At 37.6% G+C, this 25,878-nt stretch overlaps 1 protein-coding gene across 2 annotated transcripts in view; it reads right to left on the bottom strand.

Annotated features, from left to right (window-relative positions):
- sorcs2 (sortilin-related VPS10 domain containing receptor 2) overlaps window positions 1–19,898 on the bottom strand; it is a 281,183-nt gene extending 261,285 nt beyond the window's left edge. Inside the window, exon 1 of one of the 2 annotated variants that reach the window (XM_041276668.1) lies at window positions 19,482–19,898. In XM_041276668.1, coding sequence (XP_041132602.1) covers window positions 19,482–19,841 — 360 coding nt within the window. In that variant the 5' untranslated portion in view covers window positions 19,842–19,898. The remainder of the gene's footprint in view (window positions 1–19,481) is intronic. The other variant, XM_041276678.1, reaches the window with a different exon arrangement.
- Between the last annotated feature and the right edge of the window lie 5,980 nt (window positions 19,899–25,878).

Here is a 25,878-nt window from a genome sequence, read left to right as displayed (position 1 = left end):
TGTTTTTTTTTTTTTGTCTATACAATATATGAAAATAATGATATATTTGCAATGTACTACAGCCTCTGGTACTGACACTGTTGTTACCTTGTTGTATATTTTATGTGTGAATATTGTTAATAAAACATTTAAAAATAATTAAAAAATATACACATAATTTTTTGAAAAGAAGCCTTTATTGTGTTTTTATTTTTTTTTTTTGTGTGTGTGTGTGTGTGTGTGTGTTTTTCTTTCGGTCACATTCGAGTGGATTCAGTTTTGTCTTCATACCATTCTTAAACAGTTTTTCCATTAAAAAGATTACAGTTTAACCTTGGGTCTGACAGTGCTACTGGTTAGAGATAGATAGTAAATGTTATAGAATTAGGACAGGTAAATGGGGGAATGGGAATTTGAATCTGTGGAAAGGTTGTGTGGGATTAACATATGGCTGACAGAACGCAGCTAACCAATCAGCGAGCAGGATTTTTCAGGACAATGTTTACAATAGCTACGTCAAATTTTAATGAGACAGCCTTTTTTCCCTGTAACAAACATACAGAACAAAAATGAAGCAGAAGATAAACAAACTCAACACCTCAATCCAAACCTAACACAAGTGTGTCAACCATAGTTAATGTACTTCCTGTACTTTATTGTCCTGACATTGGAATCTATTCATAAATCTTTTAAGTAAAAAACAAGAAAACCATTCCCTACCACTTCAGTCATAAACGCAGTCAGACTGGCTGTACACCTCATTCTGTTTGATAGAAGCAGACTGCCCAATCCAGTAATGATAATGTTCATACTCGGCTGATCCACTTACTTTATAACGCATGGCAACCCTTTCTATACTATGTTGACCATGTAAGTGATCAAGTGATCAAGCACGACCACCAACAATTAGCAAAGTCCAGGCAACTTCTGGTTTTGTGCAGGAAGAATCACAAAGTGACAAAAACAAGCAAGAGCTGAACAATCACATTTTGTGTGACAATGAGCACAGCTGTAATTGATGGAAATCGCTAAAAGGAAAAAATTTCCTGTCATATACTGCAGTCGTGCTTTACTCCTGGAACATTACAATCAATCAATCAATCAATCAATCAATCTTTATTTTATATAGCGCCTTTCGTAGTGGACCACCATCACAAAGCGCTTTACAAGATGCAGTAAAGACAAGAACCATAATACTTCAAAAACAGAAAAATGCATAATACAGGATATACAATAAAAAAAACAATACATAATACATTAAATACAGTGGAAAGTACATAATACAATATGTGACTAGTTGTGAACTTTGTCCTATTATCCCATCATAGCAGGGAGACAGCAGGGGGTAAAGCGTTGCTCCCAGCAGCGGCTACTGTACCTGTCTCACTGTGGGTAATGTTACAGGATGGGAGTGACAGCACAGTCCTTTGGCTGATAAACTAGAATTTTATGCATCAATTATCCTTTTGCACTGCACTGTGGTCAAACTACACTGGTAAGGGTAAGTTTAAAACTACACACTGGAAGCAAATTCTACTCAATACCCTGCAGTGCGTATGCAGCATGGATTCATGGAGACCATGAAGACTTGAGATTCTAGAATATACTTGAGATTCTAGAATATACTTGAGATTTTAGAATATACTTGATTTGGTGGTTCTTTGGATGACTCTGACTATATATCCCATGATTATTTTGTTACCAAGCTTGGAAGTCTACACTTCTGTTTTTACAATATTGCTGGTTCAGGACAGGGTTACAAATGAGCTGTTTTTAAATGAAGCCCAATTTCCAGTGTGTAGTGGTTCACACCATTGTGATATTATTGATGGCAAAATACGAAAATTATTCCACTGCACTGTAGCTGCCTTTACGCTACCATTGTAGCTATCAGTAAAATAAAAGGTTCTACAGCTGGTCACGACGTTAGCATAACCATAAGATCCAATAATAGGTTGTGTTTTTCTAATTTGATTATTCTGTCCACAATTAGTAACAATTGGCTTTGCATAAGATCCCCATCTGTCTGGAATAAACGTGTCTCCTCATTAAATATCTATCTACGAGGATATGCATGTACAGTGAAGGTTCATCTGAGATGTGAAATACCAGTATACATTTAAAAATGTGTAGAGGTGCAGTATTGTACAAAATCCAAAACTGTACCTAAAAAAAACTTTATTACTTTACTGACACAGTATAATAAACCCAATAATGCCTTGTAACAAAGTGCCCGCCCCTGTGTATATTATCTGTTATGTGTTGCGTGTGGTGTGTTTAAATGTTGGTGTATAGACATTGGTACACGGGATATAAACGGGTCTGTGTAACACGAGTGTTTAAAAATGTATATGTGTATTTAGGCACGAGGATTGCACAGCACTTCACGTGCAAGTAAAATGTAGTAATATGTGAGCACGGGGAATTGCACTTTATTAATTCACGTGCTGGGATTCAAGTGAATAATTAATTGGTAATTGAATCCCAGCACAATAGTATATATAGATGCACGTTGTCACATACTGGTGGTTGGGTGTTCGGTGAGCGGAGAACGGGATTGGAGACGGAGGAAATTAGTAGTCTGTTTTCGTTTGTCTATTTATTTTGGCGTAGAGTGCCGTGTCCTGTGTTTTTCGTGTTTGTGTAAACCTTTTATTTTGTAATAAACCGGCGCCAACAGGCGTCTTCATCATTTCATTTCATCCGTCCTGTGTTTTGTATATTTCATTACCTTTCCTGGTTCTGACGCCGCCCACTTCGGCCGTCCCTGTGACATGCCTCCACAAAATAGTGTTATCAGCACGAGCCTGTCCAAATTATACTGTACCTACAAGAAGGATTCCGGCACTTTCTTTCAAATGAAAATGTTGCTTTTTAGTAGGTGTCTTTACTTTTCCGACAATCGGAAACGGAAAATCATGTTCCAGATTGTAGAAGGTATCACACCATTCATTTCAACAGGACCTGAAAATCATGCTGAATTAAATTATACAGAGTATACAAATTATACTCAGGGATGAGGTTTCAATGACAGAGTCATGTAAGCCTTGTAAGGGACTATTTTTCTATTAATACGTTTCTCAGTTGTGATTGAGATACACAAATGACTTAACAGTTATCAATTGAATTCTTAAAGGAGAGTAAAAAATGCTGGATAAAACATTGAAAATCTTAACCAGATCACGTATCCTAAGCATTGTCATGTATGACTTCAGTTAATGGCAGGTCAGCAGCAGTGTATAATCAAGTAAAAGGATAGCAACACATTTCTGCACACTGTCAAGCAACATTTTACATATCCAACAAGACAGGCAAGGGCCAACCCATTCACAGCCAGCTTTCAGCTAATAGAAACATCCTGACCTTTTTTTTACAATGAAACTGAACAGTAAATCCAAGGAGACTGCCGGTCAAATCTGAGACGGCAACCTGGAACCAAAATAAAGACTGGTGCTCTGTGAATGCAATCACATGCCCCCTAAACTGATGGGCCCTCTCCCTTAGACCTCTACATGTCTGCAGGTTTTATTTCAGAAGTCATAACAAATAATTGACCTCTGATTTTGATGTTGTGTACATTTGGGAGATATGGATACTGTTTGCAGTACAAATTCATTACATCTGTGCAGAAGCTCAAAATATTGTGGCTAAAATCAGTTCCTGTTTCACATTTCGTTTATATAACATCTAATGGATTTTTAACTTAGTGCACCTGGCAGCTGTTATTTATGTGTGGTTGTTTTAAATAGGATGTTTGCACGGCACACAAATACATGTTTTCTGCGCACCTCTAATATTTTGACCTCTAGTAACTGTCCATGCTGGTAAAACAAAGGGTGAGCCACACAAGGATTTTTACAAGAATTTGCAAAGATGTCTTTTTTTTTTTTAACTACTCTAGCATGGGTTCAGTGTTAAGTGACACCGCTATCTGCAAACCTGCACATAGGGCTGCACAGGGATAGACGTGTAAATTATGATCTGCTGTCTACATGGCTCAAGCTCCATGTCAGACATTATTTTCTGGGATAGCTGCATATGGAATCAAAATGAACCAAAAAGTGCAATACTAATTATATGGCATGTCACTCTTACAGAGTTAGGTATTACGGATATAAAAGTTTTTCACTTCCAACTGTAAAATAGTGCAGTGCTGCAGCAGGCCCCTGCTGATTTGACAGTAGTTTGACAATCCAGGGTAAATGCTTCACCTGCTACTCTGTCTGACCCGCTACGCGTGTCCCATTTAAACAGGCAGTTTACTAGAAAGGATCTGCTCCACTTGCTTTGCCAAGTCAATGACAGCAAAATCATAACCAAAAATATTGGCAGCTGCCTGGCGATACTCTCCAAACACTCTATTAATTTCAAATCCACTGTGCAAATTTCAAACTCATAAAGTGCCAGTTTCAATCATTTAAAAAATATTTAAATTATTAAAGACCGTACTGAACAAACAGGAACTGGCATTTGAGCTTGGTGGGGGAGCACTTTAAGAGCCATAATCACCCCAGCTAGACCCATATGCAGTTACATAAAATCAGAAGCCTGTAGAAAGCAAAGATATTCTACCTGTTCTATTGAGCTTTCTGTTTTCCCTGAACAACCGATATCACAGTTGGCACAGCAATTGAAACCAATGTCTATGCAAACCCAAGTCAAAAAGAAAGTTAGAAAGGCCAAGAGAGAGATAGAAATGAGCATTGCCCAGGGGGCTAAAACCAATTCCAAAAAGTTTTTTTTCCAATATTATAACAGCAAGAGAACATTCTAACAGCAGGTAAAATGTCTAAAAGAAAATGCAAATATATTAAAAGACTTTTCACAAGTTTTTACAAAAGACGATACAGTCAACATGCCACACATGTCAACCTGTTCCTATCCAGTTTTAAATAACTTTAGCATAACAAAGGCAGAAGTGTTAGAGACAGGGAGCTCTTAAAATAAACAAATCCCCTGGGCTGGATGAGATCCTCCCAATAGCACTCAAACATATGAAAGAAGTTAATTACAAACCGCTAACCAAGATCATGCAACAGTCTCTTGACACAGGGGTTGTACCGACAGACTGGAGAATTGCAAACGTAACACCGATCCACAAAAAGGGAGACAAAAAACTGAACCAGGTAACTACAGACCAATAAGCCTGACTTCTATTATATGAAGTCCTGCATAAAAGATGAATTCTCAAACTGAACGCAGCAGGGATTCAAGGAAATGCATGCACCTGGATTGGGGAGTGGTTAACATGTAGAGAACAGAAAGTACTGATTAGAGGAGAAACCTCAAAACAGAGTGAGGTAACCAGTGGAATACCACAGGGATCAGTACTAGGTCAGTTGCTCTTTCTAATCTTGACTTAGATTCTGGTACAGTAAGCAAACTTGTTAAATTTGCAGACGAGACAAAAATAGGAGGAGTGGAAAACACCGTTGCAGCAGCAAAGGTCATTCAAAATGATCTAGACAGCATTCAGAACTGGGCAAACACATGCAAATGGCATTAAATAGAGAAAAGTGTAAGGTACTGCATGCAGGCAATAAAAATGGGCATTATAAATATCATATGGGAGATACCGAAATTGAAGAAGGAATCTATGAGTTTATGTTGGCTCAGAAATGTCTTCATTTAGACAATGTGGAGAAGTTATAAAAAAAGGCCAACAAAATGCTCGGATATATAGTGAAAAGTGTTCAAGAGAAATAAGTTTTGGTCACCTCGCTGCAAAAAGGATATTGCTGCTCTAGAAAGTGCAAAGAAGAGCGACCAGAATTATTCCGGGCTTAAAAGGCATGTCATATGCAGACAGGCTAAAAGAATTGAATCTGTTCAGTCTTGAACAAAGACGACTACGTGGCAACCTAATTCAAGCATTCAAAATTCTAAAAGGTATTGACAGTGTCGACCCAAGGGACTTTTTCGACCTGAAAAAGAAACAAAGACCAGAGGTCACAAATGGAGATTGGACAAAGGGGCATTCAGAACAGAAAATATGAGGCACTTTTTTACACAGAGAATTGTGGGAGTCTGGAACCAACTCCCCAGTAATGTTGCTAGGATCCTTCAAGAAGCTGCTTGATGAGATTTTGGGATCAATAAGCTACTAACAACCAAACGAGCAAGATGGGCCGAATGGACTCCTCTCATTTGTAAACTCGTTTGTAAGCCAGGTCCTCATTGTTGTATTACAAAGTGCTACCTGTTAACTGAAATTTACTGTGCTGCTGTGTCTGTAACTTTGATAATACTATGCATAAAGAAACTACCACTCGCTTACCTTTTCCCTAGCATTATCATCTCCAAAATGAAACAGTATCTAGAGAACTAAACTATTACATTTCATTAACTGGTTCATGAGTTATTGCATGCCAGAAACCCATCATTGATGGAGAAGAAGAAAGGAGAAATTGACCCAAAAAACACTTGGAAAATACCCACCTATATTAGAATTAGTAACACGCACTTGTAAAACTTCAAACTTCAACACACAAAATAATCTGTTTGCTCTTCTGAAAGGAGAATTGTGACATATTCCTGTACAAGGTAATTACCCACACCTTAAATATCGGGTGTAGACAAAATGACTTGAGTTGATACAGGCTGATACAAACCCTATAACTTGGGTTCACATGGGAAACATTTTATTAAATACATTTTGTCGCATTAAGGGAAGAGATTGAAAGCAAAGTTGTGTGAGGACACATTCATTTAATCTGTCTGGCATCAGCATTGGATTCTGTACTTGGATAATGGATAACATTCCAATTACGCCCTGTCCTTGGCAACAGAATAATGTAATATCAAACCAAACCGGGAAAGATTTATACGGTCTGGTGGCAAAAGACATTACATATATGAATTCTAAAATACAGTAATTGCTGTTGTCAATAGGGCAGCCCTGACTGAAGTGCAAGGTGTTGCAAACATGTATTATATATAAATAAACAATGGGAGCTCTGAGTGTTTTTAGTGTGATGATCAAAACGTCGAGTAAAGTGAGTACCCCCACATTAAATTTGGTCAAATGCCATATTAATTAAGTTTTGTAATTATTGAACATCTATGAAATGTATAGTTACCCTTTGCTATATTCCAAAGGTAAAATATATATGTTTTTCAATTATTGAATTTTATTATTAACACAATGTTTTGGAACTTTGGACTCACATTTGCTTGTATTTCCTGTTGTGCTTGAATACGGGCACTTTGTTCTAATCTTTGTTAAAGAATTTTACAAATAGAAAACCTCAAGTTGTCCTTATATTCTAGGAGAAAACACACCAGTGCACAGATAACATAGGTTCAGAAACTGGGGAGTTTGTGAGTGAGTATTCTCTGTTTCAGAAATAGTGCCGTCAAATTGTGATTGCTTCAAATACAATTTAAGAAAAACAATTTCTTCTGTTCGCTGAGAAATAATGTTCAAATTAGCCATTGCAGTTACCTTGCATATCTGTATTTTAAACCTACCTCTCACAAGATTTAACGTCCCAAGGAGATCAAAACAGGACCCTTGTCTTCAAACACACAGAATAGCTGAGCATGTATTCAGGGCGTGTCCCACAGTGTGTGGAAGTTTGATTAAACAACTCCAGGTAATAACAGCTGTAATTTATCTTTTTGATATCATTCTAACAGGACCAGAAAAGATAGACAGGTTCAGCATATAATGATAAATCAACAGCTTCAAATTAGAGAATTGTATTGCTACTGCTGAGGATAACAAGTTAAGAATAATTTTGTACAATATCGCCTTAGGAAATGACACTGTTTATATTAACCAGTGTGCTGGAAATCACAGACCTACTGAATGGTGACCCACAGAATTTAAAACAAACACATTTTTCAATTTCTATCCTTAACACTAGGCCCACCATTTTTAGCCTCCGGAAAGAACCTGGTGAAAACCTGGTTGACAGGAAAAGCTTTAGCAGCAGAAATCTTTTTACACAGAGGCAGCCTCTTGGCACCTGCAGAGTTACAAATGCTGGGAGGTTTTCCTGAGCTTTGTTCTGTGTTTCTGTAGCTTTTGAATGTGCTGTAAATTGGAAAACTAAATCACAATTCAGTGGCAAATTACTGTTTGCTGACTCTTCGACACACACTAGACTAATGATTAGTTTTACCACGTCTAACTTTCTTCAATGATGTAATTGTTCTAATCTGTAAATGCTACTGTTTAAAATTACCTGCCACACAGGGGTAAATACAGCAAACTCATGTTTCGCTGTTCAATGGAAACATTCAATCAAACTTTCCCTGGGAGAACTCTGGGAGGAGTGCACTGCCACAGTTAGACGGTAGCTTCAGTTTCATTCTAGTGATCTTAAACTGAATGTAGAATGAAATGACATAGATAAAGTCTCTATAAATAAGCACTAGGGGGTAATTCCACTCAAGCAAACATGGATAACCCTCAGTTGACCCAGCCACTTAACGCTAAAGTATGTGTCAGTCCCCAGACTAAAAGTTATTGGGTACAGAGAGAGCTGAACCTATTTCGCTGAGAACAACACAAGTCTTTCAAACCGTAAAGGGAGAGATGATGACCACAGGATGCAGTTCGAAATTGAATGGAGAAAAACGCAGATGGTAGGAGATACTTTGAAAATTGGTGAGTGCATGGAATGGTTACAAAACCATGTCATTGTGACTCATCTAAAACCTCAAAGCACTCAAATCAAAACTACAAGGTAAAACCTGTATGGCCTCCTCTGATTCATAATTGTTTTTATAATTATAAAGTGTGATTTAATGGTCTTTAACACAGTTTAGGAATAAATCTGAGCTTGCTTTCAAGAGAAAGATCAAAGCACTGGCTTTAAAAATGGTCATAAATAGTTCAGCAGCTCTAAAAAACAACCCACGATTTATTCAGCCTTTGGGAGATCTCTCATCCTGCACCATATAAAAGGTTTTAAGCATAGTGTACAGTATGTTCTCTTTATAGTTTACCAGTATTGCAAAGTGTTAAGCCATTCAAACTGTGGTTATGCTATGAAACACAGATACATCTGATTTGATCTTCCATGGTCAAACAGTAACACTAAGATAATCTTTGTTTTGAAGATGAAAGAGCCCGTAAAGATCTGTCTGGAAGGCAGTATATACTTACAGTGTTAGTATGATGAAAGCTATCAAAACACTACAGATGTTCTTTTGAAAGACTAGACAGACCTCTCTCCCTCTCTGGGTTGCATTTCAGCTGTGCGTCAGATGAGAATGGCATTTTGGTGGACACCTGTGTGACTAATATCCAGCCATGAAAGAAAGTGAAGCACAGCTGTATTTCCCTGTCTGTAGCACCTTGCTGTTCCTACCTCACTCACCTTTGGTTTTGGATACCTTACAGTAGTTAGTCAGCTATCTGATGAAGCATTTTAATGATCTACCCAGTAGTTTATCTATCACTGATGTGGGGCGTTTTCACACAACACATATAAACTGGGTCTTTACAGGTGAAGTGTACCAAGTTCTAGGGAGGTGTTCCCTGCCTATTTGTGGTTGATTACACATAAACCATATGTGATGGAGAAAAGGGTTTCAGAGTGGGTGTTGTGTGAATGCAAAAGATGTGTAACGCCTGCATCATGTGGTTAGAAGGTTTTTTTTTTCTTTATAGGGGAGGACCTAGACAAATAAGGTAATAAAGTTTGTTCCAAGGGCTTTCCAACAAAAAAAAAATAATTCACATTCAGAAACCCCTCTTAACCATAGCTGGAAGGACACACTTGTAATATATAAACCTACTCAGGCTACTGATAATACCTCAAACAGCCCAGCAGTAACTTCAATGTCTTTGTGAAAATATAACAATGCATAGTCAAAGTAATTAAAAATGGGCCTTAGGACACAATAGGATGGAATCTCACATTTAAAATTCCCCTTCAATTTCATTAAATATCACAGTCCAATGGACATGCATAACAATTGAAAAATTATGAAACAGATGTAAAACCATAGCATAATTTTTTGACCTTAGTAAATTAAATAAGTCATGGCTAATCGTTATAGAGGGGAAATGGGGCCTAATATATTTTAAATGACTGGTGGTGTCCCCTACAAGCCTTCTGTAGATCAGAGTCCACATCCTAGATTCAGTAAACATTTTGGCTGAACTCGGACGCCTTTGCAGATTGACCTGGATGTAGGAACAGCTCATTTATTCTCCACAGAGGGTGGCCCTTCAAGTGCAGGCATGGGACATGCCTGACGTTTATATCTGTCATACGCTGCGAAAACACTGACAGGAATTCCATAAACAACAAAATCCAACTTCATTAATAAAACTGGCCTTGCATTCACAGATGTTCAGTTCCCTCTGCTTGGCCTACATTTAGTGTAATACTGAACAACTTCACAAGAATATTTAAACGCAAATACACAGATGCAATTCACTCCGCTACTTCAAAGAATGCAGGACTAACTCTTTTCAGCTTTCACTAAGCACTAGTGAAATACCTGCTACAGGCGAAAGAATGAAATATCCAGAATACAAAACTGACATATTCAGCTCCTGTTATTCTTTCTTCCTCTCAATTTCCATTTTCCTGATCACTGCACGGAAAAGTCATATTTTAACCTCTTTCCTTTACTCGGCAGTTGAAGGGATTAATTTGTAAAGGGATTATACTTGAGGTTCGCATTCGTGCTCTACATCTGGTGCATGAGACATATAGCTCTGCCTCTACTTATATAGTGTTTAGCACCTCGTGCATGATAAAGAAAAAAAAGAAGCATAATATCTACTTTACAGTGGGATTACCTAAAGCAAATCCATTGTAAATAAATAATAATACTGTTATAGAACTGAGCAGATGGAGCCAAGACTTCCATTCCACAGCAACACTGAATGAATCTGAAAGTTAGCTGATGGGAAAGAAGACTGAATTGGAAAATGATAAAGAAATAATTACCTGCAGTGAAAAAATACTCTACTAACTGCTGCCTGATTTTCTTAAGAACAACATTTCTGCATTGCTAGGTATTATTGAATTCTCACAAAGTAATAACCTTTAGCATTGTGGGGGGCTGCATAAGACACTCACTATAAATACGTGTATCAGCTCTAAAAGGCTATTCTGGATAACTGTCTTCAGGTAAGTACCGTACAACCTCACGTTGGCTTACATGGCTGCCGTATAAATCAAGGATTCATTTCAGAATGCTGTGCGACATGATCCCATGTGTTATAGATTTATTACAGCATTTTTTTTTTTAAATACCATATGGGAGACACTGAAATTGAAAAAGGAATTTATGAAAAAGACCTAGGAGTTTTTGTTGACTCAGAAATGTCCTCACCTATACAATGTGGAGAAGCTATAAAAAGACCAACAAAATGCTCAGATATATAGTAAAAAGTGTTGAATTTAAATCTAGAGAAATAATGTTAAAACTTTAAATTGCTAGTAACACCTCATAGAGAATATTGTGTTCAGTTCTGGTCACCTCGCTACAAAAAGGATATTGCTGTTCTAGAAAGAGTGCAAAGAAGAGCGACCAGAATTATTCAGAGTTTAAAAGGCATGTCATATGCAGACAGGCTAAAAGAAATATTCAGCCTTGAACAAAGAAGACTACGCGGCAATTTGATTCAAGCATTCAAAATTCTAAAAGATACTGACAATGCTGAAAAAAGAAACAAAGACTAGGAGTCACAAATGGAGATTAGATAAAGGGGCATTCAAATCAGAAAATATGAGGCATTTGTTACATAGAGAATTGTGGGAGTTTGGAACCAACTCCCCAGTAATGTTGTTGAAGCTGACACCCTGGGATCCTTCAAGAAGCTGCTTGATGAAATTCTGGGATCAATAAGCTACTAACAACCAAATGAGCAAGACGGGCCGAATGGCCTCCTCTCGTTTGTAAACTTTCTTATATTCTTAATTAAAATTAAACAAACTGTATATCAACTGCATGTGGTGCAGTATTATCATCACTTTTATGTTTAAGTACTGTAAGTTTAGTTTGCTGTATAGAATTAGATGGTAAGTCATTGCTGTACAGAATTAGATGATAATATATTGAAATCTATTTTATATTAACAAAGTTTTTTTTTTTTTTTTTTTTTTTTTTTTTTTTTAATGCACAGTGGTTATATTCAGGTGGTGTTTTTTTTTATTTTTTTAGTGTGTATTATTGATAGACAGAAATGCTTTTCTTGCTAATTATTCCTGAATGCCCAACAATGTCAACTCTGCTTGTTGTCACCGTTTCTGCCCAGTCCCTTTGAAGCAGCTTTTACTGCATACAAACCATGATAAATCGAGTCAGTCTTTAAGCTTGGTGTGTGTAGACTGCAGGGGAAACTAGCTGCAGGCCCAGTTTGAAAAGAGATGAAATTTCGTTTTTCAGGTGCAGGGGAAAACATTGTATTGTTATTGAGTACTTTATATTGTATTAATTAGAACTTAGCCTCTCTGCAAGTATTAAAACTGTATTTTCATACCTTTCATGCATTCAAGACGGTCTAGTGTTAAATCACACCTAGTTCAGACAGATACTTTCCAGAAATAAAGGAAATTGACACCTGAGGCTAGGCATACTGCAGAACTTCCAGACCCACAACATCCCAGGTATAAGTCTAAACTTTACATTATTGTCTTTCCTCAAGACTGATAAGAGAAAAAAAAAATACTAATTAAAACCAACCATAAACAAAGCTGTTGTAGAAATTGTTCTTTTGGGTTGAATGCACTCTGTTGGTATCGTCCACTTTTTCAATTACAGTTTAAAATACCTTCAAAAACATCCACGCTTAAAATAGCAGCCTGCTAGGGCAATCTAAAACATAACTCCACTCAACACAGAAGACAATAGGCTGGGCTGAGCTTATCCCTATATAACTGTCGTACAAGACACTGAAAATACTGAATTACTTATAGTAATGTTGTCTTTTTTTTAAATGTCATTTAGTACTGAAATAGATAACTGGCAAATGGTGTGTGTGTGTATTTAAAGAATAAAAATGAACATGAAAACAATTATGGCCTCTTTCTGTTGGCTGACAGGTAAGAGCTGCTATTTGTATTAAAACTACATTTTGTTAATAGTAGATAATCTGTCTAATCCAATTCAGTGTTTGAAATATGTACTACTTAAATTCTCTTATTTTCCTATCTGGGAATAGGCTCTTTCTTTGTTGGCAAGCATGTAGGCTCAACATGCTTCCTCTATAAACACCTTTGTCTGCCTCACCACATTTTTAAAGCCATGGCATGCTTACTGTCATCTGCAAAAGGCAAAATCGGATTCCTCTCCGAAAAACGAAAAGTTATTTCATTTTTTAGGCTCCTTCGTAGTCTCAAATGTGCTAGGAAAAATACTGACATGCCATGCTGGTTATGGATTATTTACATGCTTGTCACTTGGATGAGACTAGTGTATGCTCACTGAACACTAATTAGAGAAGCCTCCTGCTGAGGGGACTGTGGATTTCTTTCCCCGATGTGAATATTAAAGTATGACAGGGGCTATTTTGGTACTTCATAAACAGGGCTTGCATAATGTACCAGACAAGCCCCACTTGAAACACCCCATTGAAGCATAACCAACTTTAATAGCCAGGGTCCCCGAGGACAGGAGGAAATTTTCGATTCTGAACAGTATTCAGAGTAGTCGACCAACACACACCCAATGTATCCTCTCAAGTTGTTTTTTACTGGTCAAATGGGGACATAAAGCTTCTAAAGACCAACAAGCACAGTTTGTAAGTCCTCTAATATAAGACGGTGACAACAAACCGGTTTATGGGTGTGGTTTAATCATAGCCAGAAGGTGACAGTCCAGACTAAATAAGCACTCATTCTTGATCAATCATCCTCTTCAAGCCATCAGTCCCGATAAGCTATCCATCAAAATGACATGGCTGAGAACATTAGGAATGAGAAGCACACTGTCAGCTCCACGTAAAGTACAGCCATTCAAAAACAATGCAATCCGTCATTCAAGACGTGTACCTGTATTATTAATTTATTATACCATTTTCAATAAGAGCCCTGTCGACTAACACCAGAGGCAGGTGCAGACCAGCTCTAATAAAGGGGGTGCTCATTTGGTTCTGTCCTCTGCCTCTAAGCAGAAGATAGGCCATGTGCAGCAATTGTGAAGTCACTGAGATTTAACCGATCGTCCTCCAAGGCTGGGAAGCAACCAATACATCCCCCAAGGGGGAACCTAGAGGTGAAAGAATGGTGAAATTAAAGAGTTATGGTTTGGCCGGGGTCCCCTCCGGCTTGTGGGGAACCTTCCTGGAGGAAGACAAGGCAAGGTTGGGAAGTGAGCTTCACTTACCCACAGAGGGAGACCGTTGCACAGGTGGAGCAGCACAGTGGAGGAGGGGAGGATGGTGGAAAAACGAAAAACACAGGACAGAAAATGAGGGCATTATTTGGGGTTTAAATATTTATAGGAGATTGTGTGGTCAAGTGGTTAAAGAAACGGGCGGTGTGGTTGTAACTTAACCTCCTTGTGCTCCGTCTTTTGGGTGAGACGTTCTTGTAAGTGAATCTGCAACTGATGCATAGTTCACACACCCTAGTCTTGTATCTTGTAAAGCTCTTTGTGATGGTGGTCCACTATGAAAGGCGCTATATAAATATTATTATTATTATTATTATTATTATTATTATTATTATTATTATTATTATTATTATTAAAGAGGGAGATTGGCAGGACTTAGCAGGGGAGGAGCCCTAGCTTCTGGTACCTGAATCACACCCATGGCTACAATACTAAATACTAGTAGACAAGAGGAAACATTTCAAAACCCTTTTTCCCAACACAGCTATCCTCAAACACCATAAAAATCACAGTGATCCATTGTTTGTCCTCAGTACTGGTGTTCCATTGAAGAGTATGTTTTATTTTTTCTTCCTACCACTAGGGGGCAACCACACTAACATTCAGGCCCAAATTTATAAAGGGGAAAAAACGATCGCAAAAAGCCACGTAATGTGCGTGTTCACTACTTCTGCAATCGTTGTCAAATTAACAACCTATTTTATAAGACTAATTAGGTAAAGCAGGCGATTCCACAATCAACCAATTTAAATACCCCTCACTGCAATTTGCAGTGAAGAATTACACACCTCTCACAATAAATAGCGGGTTTGGGTCAACCCTGCGTGTGTAGGCTACACATTCCAAAAGAAAATGAATGACACACAAAGACCTCATCCTGGTACTAGCCATGGTGATGTGAATGCTCTGAAGCGAAAACTGAAATCTACCAATATGGAATTGGAGATTTTGGTACAAGCAGTACTTGTAACATATAAAGATGTATTACAAGCTCGAAATACATCACAAGGACAAAGGAATAAAATATGGAATGTGTGGTGGCTTCTTAATAAACAAATGTACCACTTCAGAGTTTGTAGTAGGTTGCTTATACATTATGACACATCATCCAGGCATAAAGACTTTTCAAACTTTATAAACAATAAGTTTTACTTAGTTACATCCATGGCAGTCAAACGGGTGGACAATCCTTCATTGTACAGCAATATGTTCAACAACAATAATTCCATACAGCTTCATACAAACAGTCTTCAGTTTAACTATGACTTATATCTTCTTACAGTCTTATGCAGTTACAACTCTCCTATTTCTTATGTTTGTCTGTATTTCTTACTCTATGTATGATTTTAAAACATATCTGTATGGTGTATATGGTCGAAAAACTGTACTTGCTCTAGCTGCAAACTAATTGCGTTATCTGTCCCTCTGTCCTTTTTTTTTTTTTTTACCGTTTTCTTTCCAACTTGAATTTAACAATACTGTCTGAACCAATCTGAAACTGGCATTACAAGCTTAGCAATAAACAAACTTACTTTTTTTACTTCAAATATTACAAATAGTTCCCTGTTGTAAAATATATATATATATATATATATATATATTCATGTTAGTTCAACTCCGAGTTAGTCATCATCCAGACGGCTATTGTTAAAATAGAGCTGAAGCATTCCAGCTACAATTGGTCTGGCTGGAATGGCACCACTTCCCTAATGTTTTTGCTGAAAAAACTGGCAATTGTGTGCTGCCTCCTGGGAACTCCTGTCCACGGTCTGCAATAGAATACTCTGAACTCAAACCAGCCACGTGCAGGCTATAGGGTGCATGCTGCCCTCCACGCGGAGCACCTTTATCGGATGTGCCACTCAGGAGCCCCTTTTTTCATATTATTTGCAGGAGTATATTTAACTTTAATCAGTTCCAATAAAAACACATATATATCAAACCGTATTTTGATTATATATTCTGTAAGTAGGAAGTCATTGTCCTACTGTAATTTATATCTTTGAGATAGACTGTAGGGCCCAAAATGTTGCAGTTCTTACCAGCGACATTAGTTTCAAATTTCTGCCAGATAAACTTCATTTTAAATTCAGCATGTCTGGTAAAAGGGCATTTGAGTTAAAGAATCCATAGGCAGAACCAGTGGCACTGGAACAATGTTTAAAGTGGGGTTGCTGAAAGCCAATGAATAAAACCATAACCCCTGATGGAAGCTGCCCTTTTGAGTTTACCACTTTCCAAACATGAAAGCACATGTGCGTATTTGAGACCATTTGGCATTTACCTTCATTAAAGAGATAAAGAAATCTGTCATAAAACCAGTCCAACATGACAGTAAAGACATGGCAACATATTGAACAGATAAGTGCTCAAAGCTGGCTTTGGACTAAGCTCAAATTCAGTATATCTGCAGAATGCAGTGCCAATGAGGAAAGTAAAGAAGAGTTTATTATATTTGTTCAAAGTTGAAAGCTGTGTGTACTCTATGGAGAGGCACACACGTAGCTTTTAGACAGCATTTGACAACATTTCATACACTGCCCTCCATTACATATTGGGATTGTAACTGGGAGACTGGAAGTACCAATGCAGTGCATGAACGGTAGTGTAGTAGGACATCTGAATACTTGAAGTGTGAATTTTGAGACTACCAGCAAATGTTCCCATTTGTCCCAATGATAATATGAATACTGTTGTGGTAGATTACATCATTTATGTAGTCACGTCCCTAGGGAGGGACTTCCCTGGGTTAAGGAAAACAAGAAAATAAAGGGACTGGGAGTTACACAGGGCATGAAGTGGCAGTGTCTTTCTTTCTTCGTACGAACACAACAAATACATGTCTAAAGGGAAATGCGCTGTAACCCTCTGCCCAGTTTTAAAGCTGGGCAGCACATTACACAGAGCTGAAGTGACTTGCTTTCTGCCTAATCCACAATTAGAAGTTCCACTTACTAGAACTGAAATATGGCATCCCATCACACTGGTGTACTTTGCCACTATGAATTGATGATTATTTTTAGTTTGCAAATGGGCAGTGTAAATGCAAATCAATTAATTTATTTCTCAAGTCCTTGAGTGCATCAGAACAGGCTGATTAAACACTTAAAACTATTTCAAATCTGTTTTAATAAGTGAGCCATTGCCAATTAAGCCATTGTGGAATGAGATTTATGACCCAATGAAATCTGTTCAAGTAGCTAGTCTTGAGACAGGGACGAGCCAGGGCACATGTTTCTGTTATTCACGAAGCCAACTTCCATATGACAGAAATTAATTTAACAGCTCAATCTTTTAGCTTTTGGAAAAGTAATTACGTACACCTTTTTGCTAAAAAATAATAAAAATAAATAAATAAAAAAACTCTGCTTTATCAGTTGTTAAAACCACTGACGTCAGTTTAGGGTTAACCATCTAACCGTTGTAAATGCTTATACTGCACTTATGACATGGTTTGTTTCTACGCTTACATTAATCACAATGTCTTTTGTGAAACGCTGACCTTTTTGACCAATTATGTGTTTGTAAAGAAAGTAACAAGCATCAATGGCAGAATCATAGAACTGCTCGTGTGGGTGGTGAGTAGCATACTGTGCATGCTTCTCATGCACAACGACGGTGGTAAAAAAAAAAAAATGTTCACAAAGTATTATTAATAATTTAAAACAAATCCAGAATTATTCATTTAAAACATTGAATATGTAAACCATATGGCAGTTGTAAATTAAACACGTTTATTCTGCCCAAACGTTTAATTAAATATTAGGGAAATGCCCTCCTGACTCGTTAACGGGCTTTATTCATCTATACCGATACAGAGTAATGCAAAAGGGAAAAAAGGCGGTGGGCAGCGCGGAAAAGACTGCCTAGAATTATGATAACTCCTGGATGAAAATGTGTGAAAAACAAAATAGTCCCTTTTTGTAAATGTCTGCGTTTGGTCTTTTTATTATTTATTATTATTATTATTATTATTATTATTATTATTATTATTATTATTATTATTATTTGTTGAGCGATATTATCACCAAACCAGCATCAAATTGTGTTTCTAAGTGCCACCACAGTTCGAAAGCGCATAAAGCAATACTATGTGTGGCAGTTATTATAACTGGTTGAATGTTGAGTATATTTATAACTAAAAAAAAAAGAATAAAAACACTTAACAGGTCACCAACGACTGCTTACTTGTATAAAAGCGTGTTGCTAAGGACGACCCTTGGGAATATTTAAACAGTAAGTACCGTATTGGGATTCGGTTTGGGAATTACATAGGGACCCTGGGCTGGAAGCTATTTCTATAGTACAGGGTTCAATGTTTATTGATGAGGTCAGGAGTCTACTAAGCACATCGATGGTTGGAATACTTCCCAAATGGCCATTTTTCAATGTGTTTGCGCAGTGTGTAAGGACTGGATTAACCTATTGCTCAAAATTGCGGTGCGATAAAGCAACAGGTGCTTCTTTCGTAGCACCCCAACTATATAACAATTGCACAATATAATCCTAATCTTCATATTCGAATATATCCATTCAGCCCGGGAGTTTTATGAAAACACAGATTGCTGACTCTTTGCACTGTATTGCAGTGAAATCTGTTCGCATGGAAAACAATATAATTTTAAAGATAAACTGGGTGCACAACTACATAGGCAAAGCCCGTTTCCGTTACTCACAGGCAGCTATGAGTGTTTCGGTGCAGAAGGCGAGGTATGAGTTCGATTATAAATAAATAAATGTTTGACACCTACACTGTTGATTGAATGTGTAATGTAGTCAAACCGTGTTATTAATATATATATATATATATATATATATATATATATATATATATATATATATAATATATATATTATATATATATATATATACATAATGTGATTTTTTTCAATTGGTAAATAATGTGATTTTTGTGAGCAAAGTAACTTAATACTTTATATTTTTATTTTTGGATAATCTTTATGGATATAGTCCAGGGTGGTGAAAGCGTAAGGGGGGTGCCAAGCCCATATTGCACTGTCCTTAAAAGGAACAGTGTGTGTAAAATATTGAGACTGCTTACATGTAGTGTAATGTAATGGTGACTAGTAGTGTCTGCCAATTAAGGAAACACCGGTATTGAGGGCATTTTCAATAGCAATGCATTCTCTCGAGACTTGACATGGGCAAATGTAAAAATACAGATGTGTACTTACACTGCTGTTCTCCCCGGTCCAATGCACCATTGCTTGGTTATGTGTCGCGTCTCCTTTCAACACGAACGAGCTGCTGAGCAGGGCGACTTTATCTTGGGATGGGGCGACTTTATCTTGGGAAAGTGCTCTCCTGAAGCGTGCGGCTCCCGTACGAGCAATCTCTCCATCGACAGCAGCGCTTCTTCCAAACACACCGCCGCGGCTGTCAAGAAACCGATCCTCGCCGGTTCGTTTTAAAAAACCGCTGTCACTCTCTACGGGTCCCAGCGATGACAGCCACACGGATGCCAGCACGAAGCCGAAGTGAAGGTTAATGGAGAGGATCCCTTTTGGAAAAAGAGATGCCCCACTTTGCCCCATGATAGCGCTTTATCTGATACTGACAGAGACTGTGATGTGAATGGAAGATAGATGCACTGTAAGAAGAGAAGCAGGGAGGAGGGATTGAAACCACAGGATTTACATTAGAAACAACGTGGTCATTTTCATGAGCTGGATAATACTGGACAGACACGTTGATGCCACCTGGCGGGGAATCTGTGCAATTGAAAAAGTATTTTATCACGAGGTAGTGTCGCTCTGTCCAAAACGTTTTGCATCAAATAGATTTGAATAATTCTGCTTCCTAAAGTTCAGTGAAACGTGAATAATGTTACGGTAGCATACTGAATTACATACCGCTTTGTAGTTTTCCATATACGTACCGTAACGAAAAACTGACACAAATGTAAAAATGTGACTTGAAATCTAAAAAGAAATACGTACTATTATGCCTTCCGGTAAACTTGATTGCGATGTCATTTTGTGTTTTCTTTTATTACATGATGTTAAAACAGATCTAAATTATGTTCTTATACGGTTTTTTTCCCCCAATGATCTCTTAATCCTAAATGTAAGGTGAGGCAAAACTGTTGACTGTAGGATAGGCTACCGTCCAAAAACAATAATTAAAAAGTAATAACAACATGTCATAAGATCATGTAATTTCTGCCAAATACCTACATAAATACTTGAATGGGATATAAATGGACATGTTATTGTTTATAAGATAATTAGTCTGTATGATACATTCAATTTGATTCTGCGTTTTTGTGTTCCGCACCACATAATTTAAGACTTAGTTGTTAATCAAGTCACACATTGAAATAGTTTTTGCAAGCTGATTATCATGAAAATTAAGCTCAAAATATATTATAGTAATTTTGCTAGTTCCGTTTTCAGACTTCAATAACACAGTTTAGCAATTAGGCGGTCTTGATAATGATGTTATGCTCTCTAACCGTTTCGTCTGCAAGTCATAGTCTAGTTAATAGGGTCTACTCCTGCTGGTGCCTTTGTTGTCCGTAATATCCTAGCTTGATCTTGATTTTTACTTATAAACAGACTGCTCAAAATGGTTAACCCTAATCCGCCAATAATGACTAGAGAGATCGTGTCATTAGGATTCAAGCTATTAATTTAGATGGGAAATAATGAAATGTTATTTCTGGATGTGTATCATTGAAACGGCTGGAGACTTTTTCGGTCCAGTTGCTTCTCAATCCTAAACCGAATGCCCTTTGTATTTATACTGCAATAGTGTTCAGTTGTGACAAGTTTTGTTATGTGGTTTTGTAACGGGGACATGTATACAGGAGAACTGGTTGCGACAACAAAATCTGATAGGTGAATGGCACATGGATTTTTGACTCCTCCTAGCACTCCACATTGTAAACACGGTACTAATTACACAGGAGATCTAGAGTTAGTAATATCACATAAAAAAAAAAAAAAACGTGTTGCTAAGAAGGATTAAGATTTAACAAGAAACTAACACAATCCTGTAGGAATACCAGCCTCCTTTAAGAACATACATCTCAAGCAATGTTATTGAGAAACCATGCAGGACACAGAAAACAATGCCAAAGAACCCAGATCAACTGGTAACGTCAGAAATAGTGCAATGTGGGTTTTCTGAATGTATCATTATGAAGTAAATTGTAGCAGGTCGCTACTGTGCTTGTTTATCGTTTTCATTACTTTCATTTTATTACATCCCCTTATCTTTCGTCCCTATTCCTGCGCCAGTCAACTGAGGATTCACATTATCCAGATCTTTTAAAACAGGGCTTCTCAAACTCGGTCCTGGGGACCCCCTGCGGCTGCTGGTTTTTATTCCAACCGAGCTCTCAGTTACTTAACTAGACCCTTAATTGAACTAATAATTTGCTTAATTAGACCTTTTTACTTGTTTTCAGCTCCTAAACAGTTGCAGTTCAAGTTACTTATGACACGTTATAGCTAGCTTGAAATATGCAACTGTTCAAGAACTACATCCTACATCCTTCAATGGACTGACTAGTTTAGAACTTATTGTTTCAAAACAGCAAGTTTGTTTACATTAGGTGACCGGCTACTCTTGGACCGCCACAGGCTCGGTACTGTCCTAACAGCCTACCGTTCCCCGATTAGTTTGTGTTTTAATCTTCCGTTTTTTTTAGATACCCCCCTGGCTGTTTGATTCTGTTTTTATGTACTGTACTGTTGTTCTCTACTCTCATGTAATGCAAATCATTGTTATGACTGTTTTTGTTAAATCGGCTTCTGATTTGTGTCCCAGCTCCACACTCTATAAAAGAACCTACTTAAGAGACGTGTTTTAAACTACCGTTTGTTTTAATTCCGAGTGCGAAATTCCCTCGTTGGCGTGGTGAGGTTATACTGTTTTGTCCATTCTGTGGCGCTTGCCCGGCTCTGTCTCGGCTGTCAGTTGCTACAGAATGTTCTACGATCTTCAAAACACACAGATGTATTTTTTGACTGAAGAAGACCTCCTAACTTGTACAGATAAACGTCAGAAGCATTCCCTGCCACGGTTGCAAATACTGTATAAAACGAGAGCAGTCGGTATCATACAAAAATATACTGTCAGGCGGACAGGCACCTCCCGATAAATGATGCTAAAGAATGTCCTTACCAAGTTTCCTCACAATTTCCATTACATGAGAGTAGAGACTAAAGTTCATGCTAATTTGAATTCGTCTTTCGCCAAGATACGCACCAACCGTAGCTTTACGGTAAACTAATGTGATCCATCTGCGTCTACATCCATTTGCATTTCTTTCCATCTGATGATAACGATATCCTATAAAAATAAATTCCCCTCTATATTTACCAGACGTGTAGATACCTAACCTGAATAAACATCTACTTTTGGACTGGGGGGGTTATTATGTGAAGAATAAATTCGCAATGCATTACATCATCAGTGAGAATCCACAATCACTGATAGCATTACTGCTGGATGATAACTATAGCATCCTGGTGAGGCTCCCTATTACTTAATGGCAAACATTTTTAACTTTACAAATTCCTCCTGGGTTTGTCTGGAATAAGTATAACAGAAGATGATTGCAAAGCATAGGATTCAACATTCTTTAACAGTGTACAGCACAGCATGTATTGAATGAGGCTTTCAGCCATTAACCTGTGGCTTGATTGCCTTTGTATTATTCATTAAATTATTGTTGCTGATGATCTTGCCTGGTTCAAGAACAGAAAAAACTGTTTGTGCAAAATTCAACATTTCCTAAAAGCTTAAAAAACACATTATGCAGTTGTGAAAAAGCGTTGTTTTTTTGTTTTGTTTTGTTTTTTGTAGCTCACAGTTTAAAAGCAGTAACTGTCTTCTAGAAGTGTGTGTTCAACTGATATTAAAAATAAATTCTATTCCCTTGTTGTTTTTCTTTTTTTTTGTAGGTAGTGCTCTGAAAACATTAACTGTGTCTCTGTCTCACTGGCTCAAGCACTAGCCTTTAAGCTATTTGTTTCTAAACTAAATATTAGTGACATAAGACTGAAAGATCCACTATACAATGTAGTAAAACATTTTAATGAAATAAACTTTACCAAATTATAACAGGAATAAAAAGTTTATTTAACAAGCATTAAAAACACACAAACATGTTAACTGTCTTAGCCTCCAATTACTAAGATCAACGCAATTACAGAACAAATCATTTTACAAAATCTTGTTCAGAATACCTAAAACCCAAAGTATCTATCTTTATGAACTTAGAAATATCCTATTTGAGTTAAGACTCTGTACAAATAGCTGTAAGGCCACTGACTCTGTTGGCTGGGAAATAGAAAGACTGGGTAAAGTGTCTCCCATGAATACACACAAGTGGTTTCTCTTCCTTCTAAAGGTCCACTCTTTACTGATGAATTTGCATGAATAGTGCAACACCTTGCCAATAAAGCAAGGGCAATCGAAACCAAAACCTGAGACAGGTTTGTAACCCAAGCAAAAAGTTATCTATGCACACAATAAATCACAGACTTTTTTTTAGAAATCAGTTAAGTTATCACAATAACCTTTCAATGAAATGCCCAAGACACATGTTTTATAAAAATACCGGTCAACCTTGGTTTTATGTCAGTCAGAGCTGTACCAGGAGGGGTGTGTGGCTGGAGACACAGCTCTGCTTAACCCACTATATATATATATATATATATATATATATATATAATTTGCAAGAAACCAAATCAAATACAAAATAATTAACAAAAACAAAATCTGATTCTAATACAATACAAATCAAACCAAACAGACACCAATAACAATACTAATGAAAAACACCATATAATAAATACACTGAGTGTACAAAACATTAGGAACCTCCTGCTCTTTCTATGAAATAGACTGATGAGGAGAATCCAGGTGAAAGCTATGATCCCTTATTGATGTAACCTGTTAAATCCACTTCAATTAGTGTAGATGAAGGGGAGACAGGTTAAAGAAGGATTTTTAAGCCTTTACACAATTGAGACATGGATTGTGTATGTGTGCCATTCAGAGGATAAATGGGCAAGACAAAAGATTTAAGTGTCTTTGAACGGGGTGTGGTAGTAGGTGCCAGGCACACTGGTCTGAGTGTGTCAAGAACTGCAATGCTGCTGGGTTTTTCACGCTCAACAGTTTCCCGTGTGTATCAAGGATGGTCCACCACCCAAAGGACATCCAGCCAACGGCAGGCCAGTGGTCGAAAAGGGCTCATTGATGAAAGAGACCAAAGGAGGCTGACACGAATTGTGCAGGGCAACAGAGAAGCTACAGTTAGTCAATAGACAGTCAAGAACAACATTGGTGCGAAAAGACCAATAAAAGAATTGCCTGGTCAGATGAATCCCGGTTCCTGCTGTTTCACGCTGATGGGAGGACTAGGGTATGGAGAAACCACATGAGTACATGCATCCATCAGGCCGCATGTGAACATTGCAGGCTGGCGGTGGTGGTGTGATGGTGTGATCTGAACATTATTGCCAATCAGGTGTATTCCTTCATGGCAGCAGTGTAGAAGGCTATAATCGATATATATATATAAGTTTAAGATAAACAATAGGCTAAAAATTAAAAAAAAAACACAATTCCAATAAAATATGGCAGCGATTACACCATTCAATAAACTGGACTGAGAGGGAGAAATCGCAAGGACAGAGTTTCAGACTTCAATCAACCAACAATCACACAGACAGGTCGGCCACCCTTCAGTGAATGGGTAAACCCAAATAGCAATACAGAAACAGAAAAGTGTTAAGAAAAAACTCTTAGTTTGCAAAGCATTGCTCTATCAACAAAACAATGCAAATGGATTGTCTCACTACAACCAATCCTCTATCTGTATGACCAGAAAACAAATAGAATCAATATTCTCACTTTCTTTCCAGACTTTGATACATGCCACCGTCTTGCTCGTACTTGCTCTTTCTTTCTCTCTCTCGCTCTCTCTCTCTGTCTCTTTCTCTCTCTCTCTCTCTTTCTCTCTAAGCACATATATAGTGAAAAGACAAACAAGGAAATTAGCTGCCGATTACATGATTGAAGATATCAACCAGATAGTAGAAGTAGAAATAATTAACAATGTGCAGTGATGTAATCTATATTGTCTATTTGAAATAACAACAGCATTCAGCTATTGTAATGATTTCCATTACATCAGAGTAGATGTTAAGAAAATCACCAACTAAGACATAGCTTTGCAGTAAACTAATGTAATCCATTTGCATTCCTTCCATCTGATGATGTAGATACCTTCTGCCTGGTGTTGATGGCTGAAGTGTAATGCTGGTCCAGGGATCAGCTTATTTTGCCTCCCCAGCGCATCAGCAAACACAACGGCTGCGATGCTGGCTCCGGGAGTAGGGTACATCTCTGGGGTCTTCAAGTGGGCACCCTCTGTCCTCAGTGTTTCATCAACTAGCCCACAACACCTCAAGAGGGCTCAACAGTAATTCTGGCATCCCAGCATCACCCCCCTCTGCCCCCCACTCAACTCAGCCCAGCTTACTTACCCATACATCAGCGTTGCTTTCTTTATATTGTGCTTGAGATCCCCATCCAGAATCTTTCCTTCTC

This window comes from Polyodon spathula, chromosome 2 (genome assembly GCF_017654505.1).
Source record: "Polyodon spathula isolate WHYD16114869_AA chromosome 2, ASM1765450v1, whole genome shotgun sequence".
Classification (NCBI taxonomy): Eukaryota; Metazoa; Chordata; class Actinopteri; order Acipenseriformes; family Polyodontidae; genus Polyodon; species Polyodon spathula.
The sequence above is the reverse complement of the archived record's forward strand: the minus strand, read 5'-3'. Positions and strand labels throughout refer to the sequence as shown.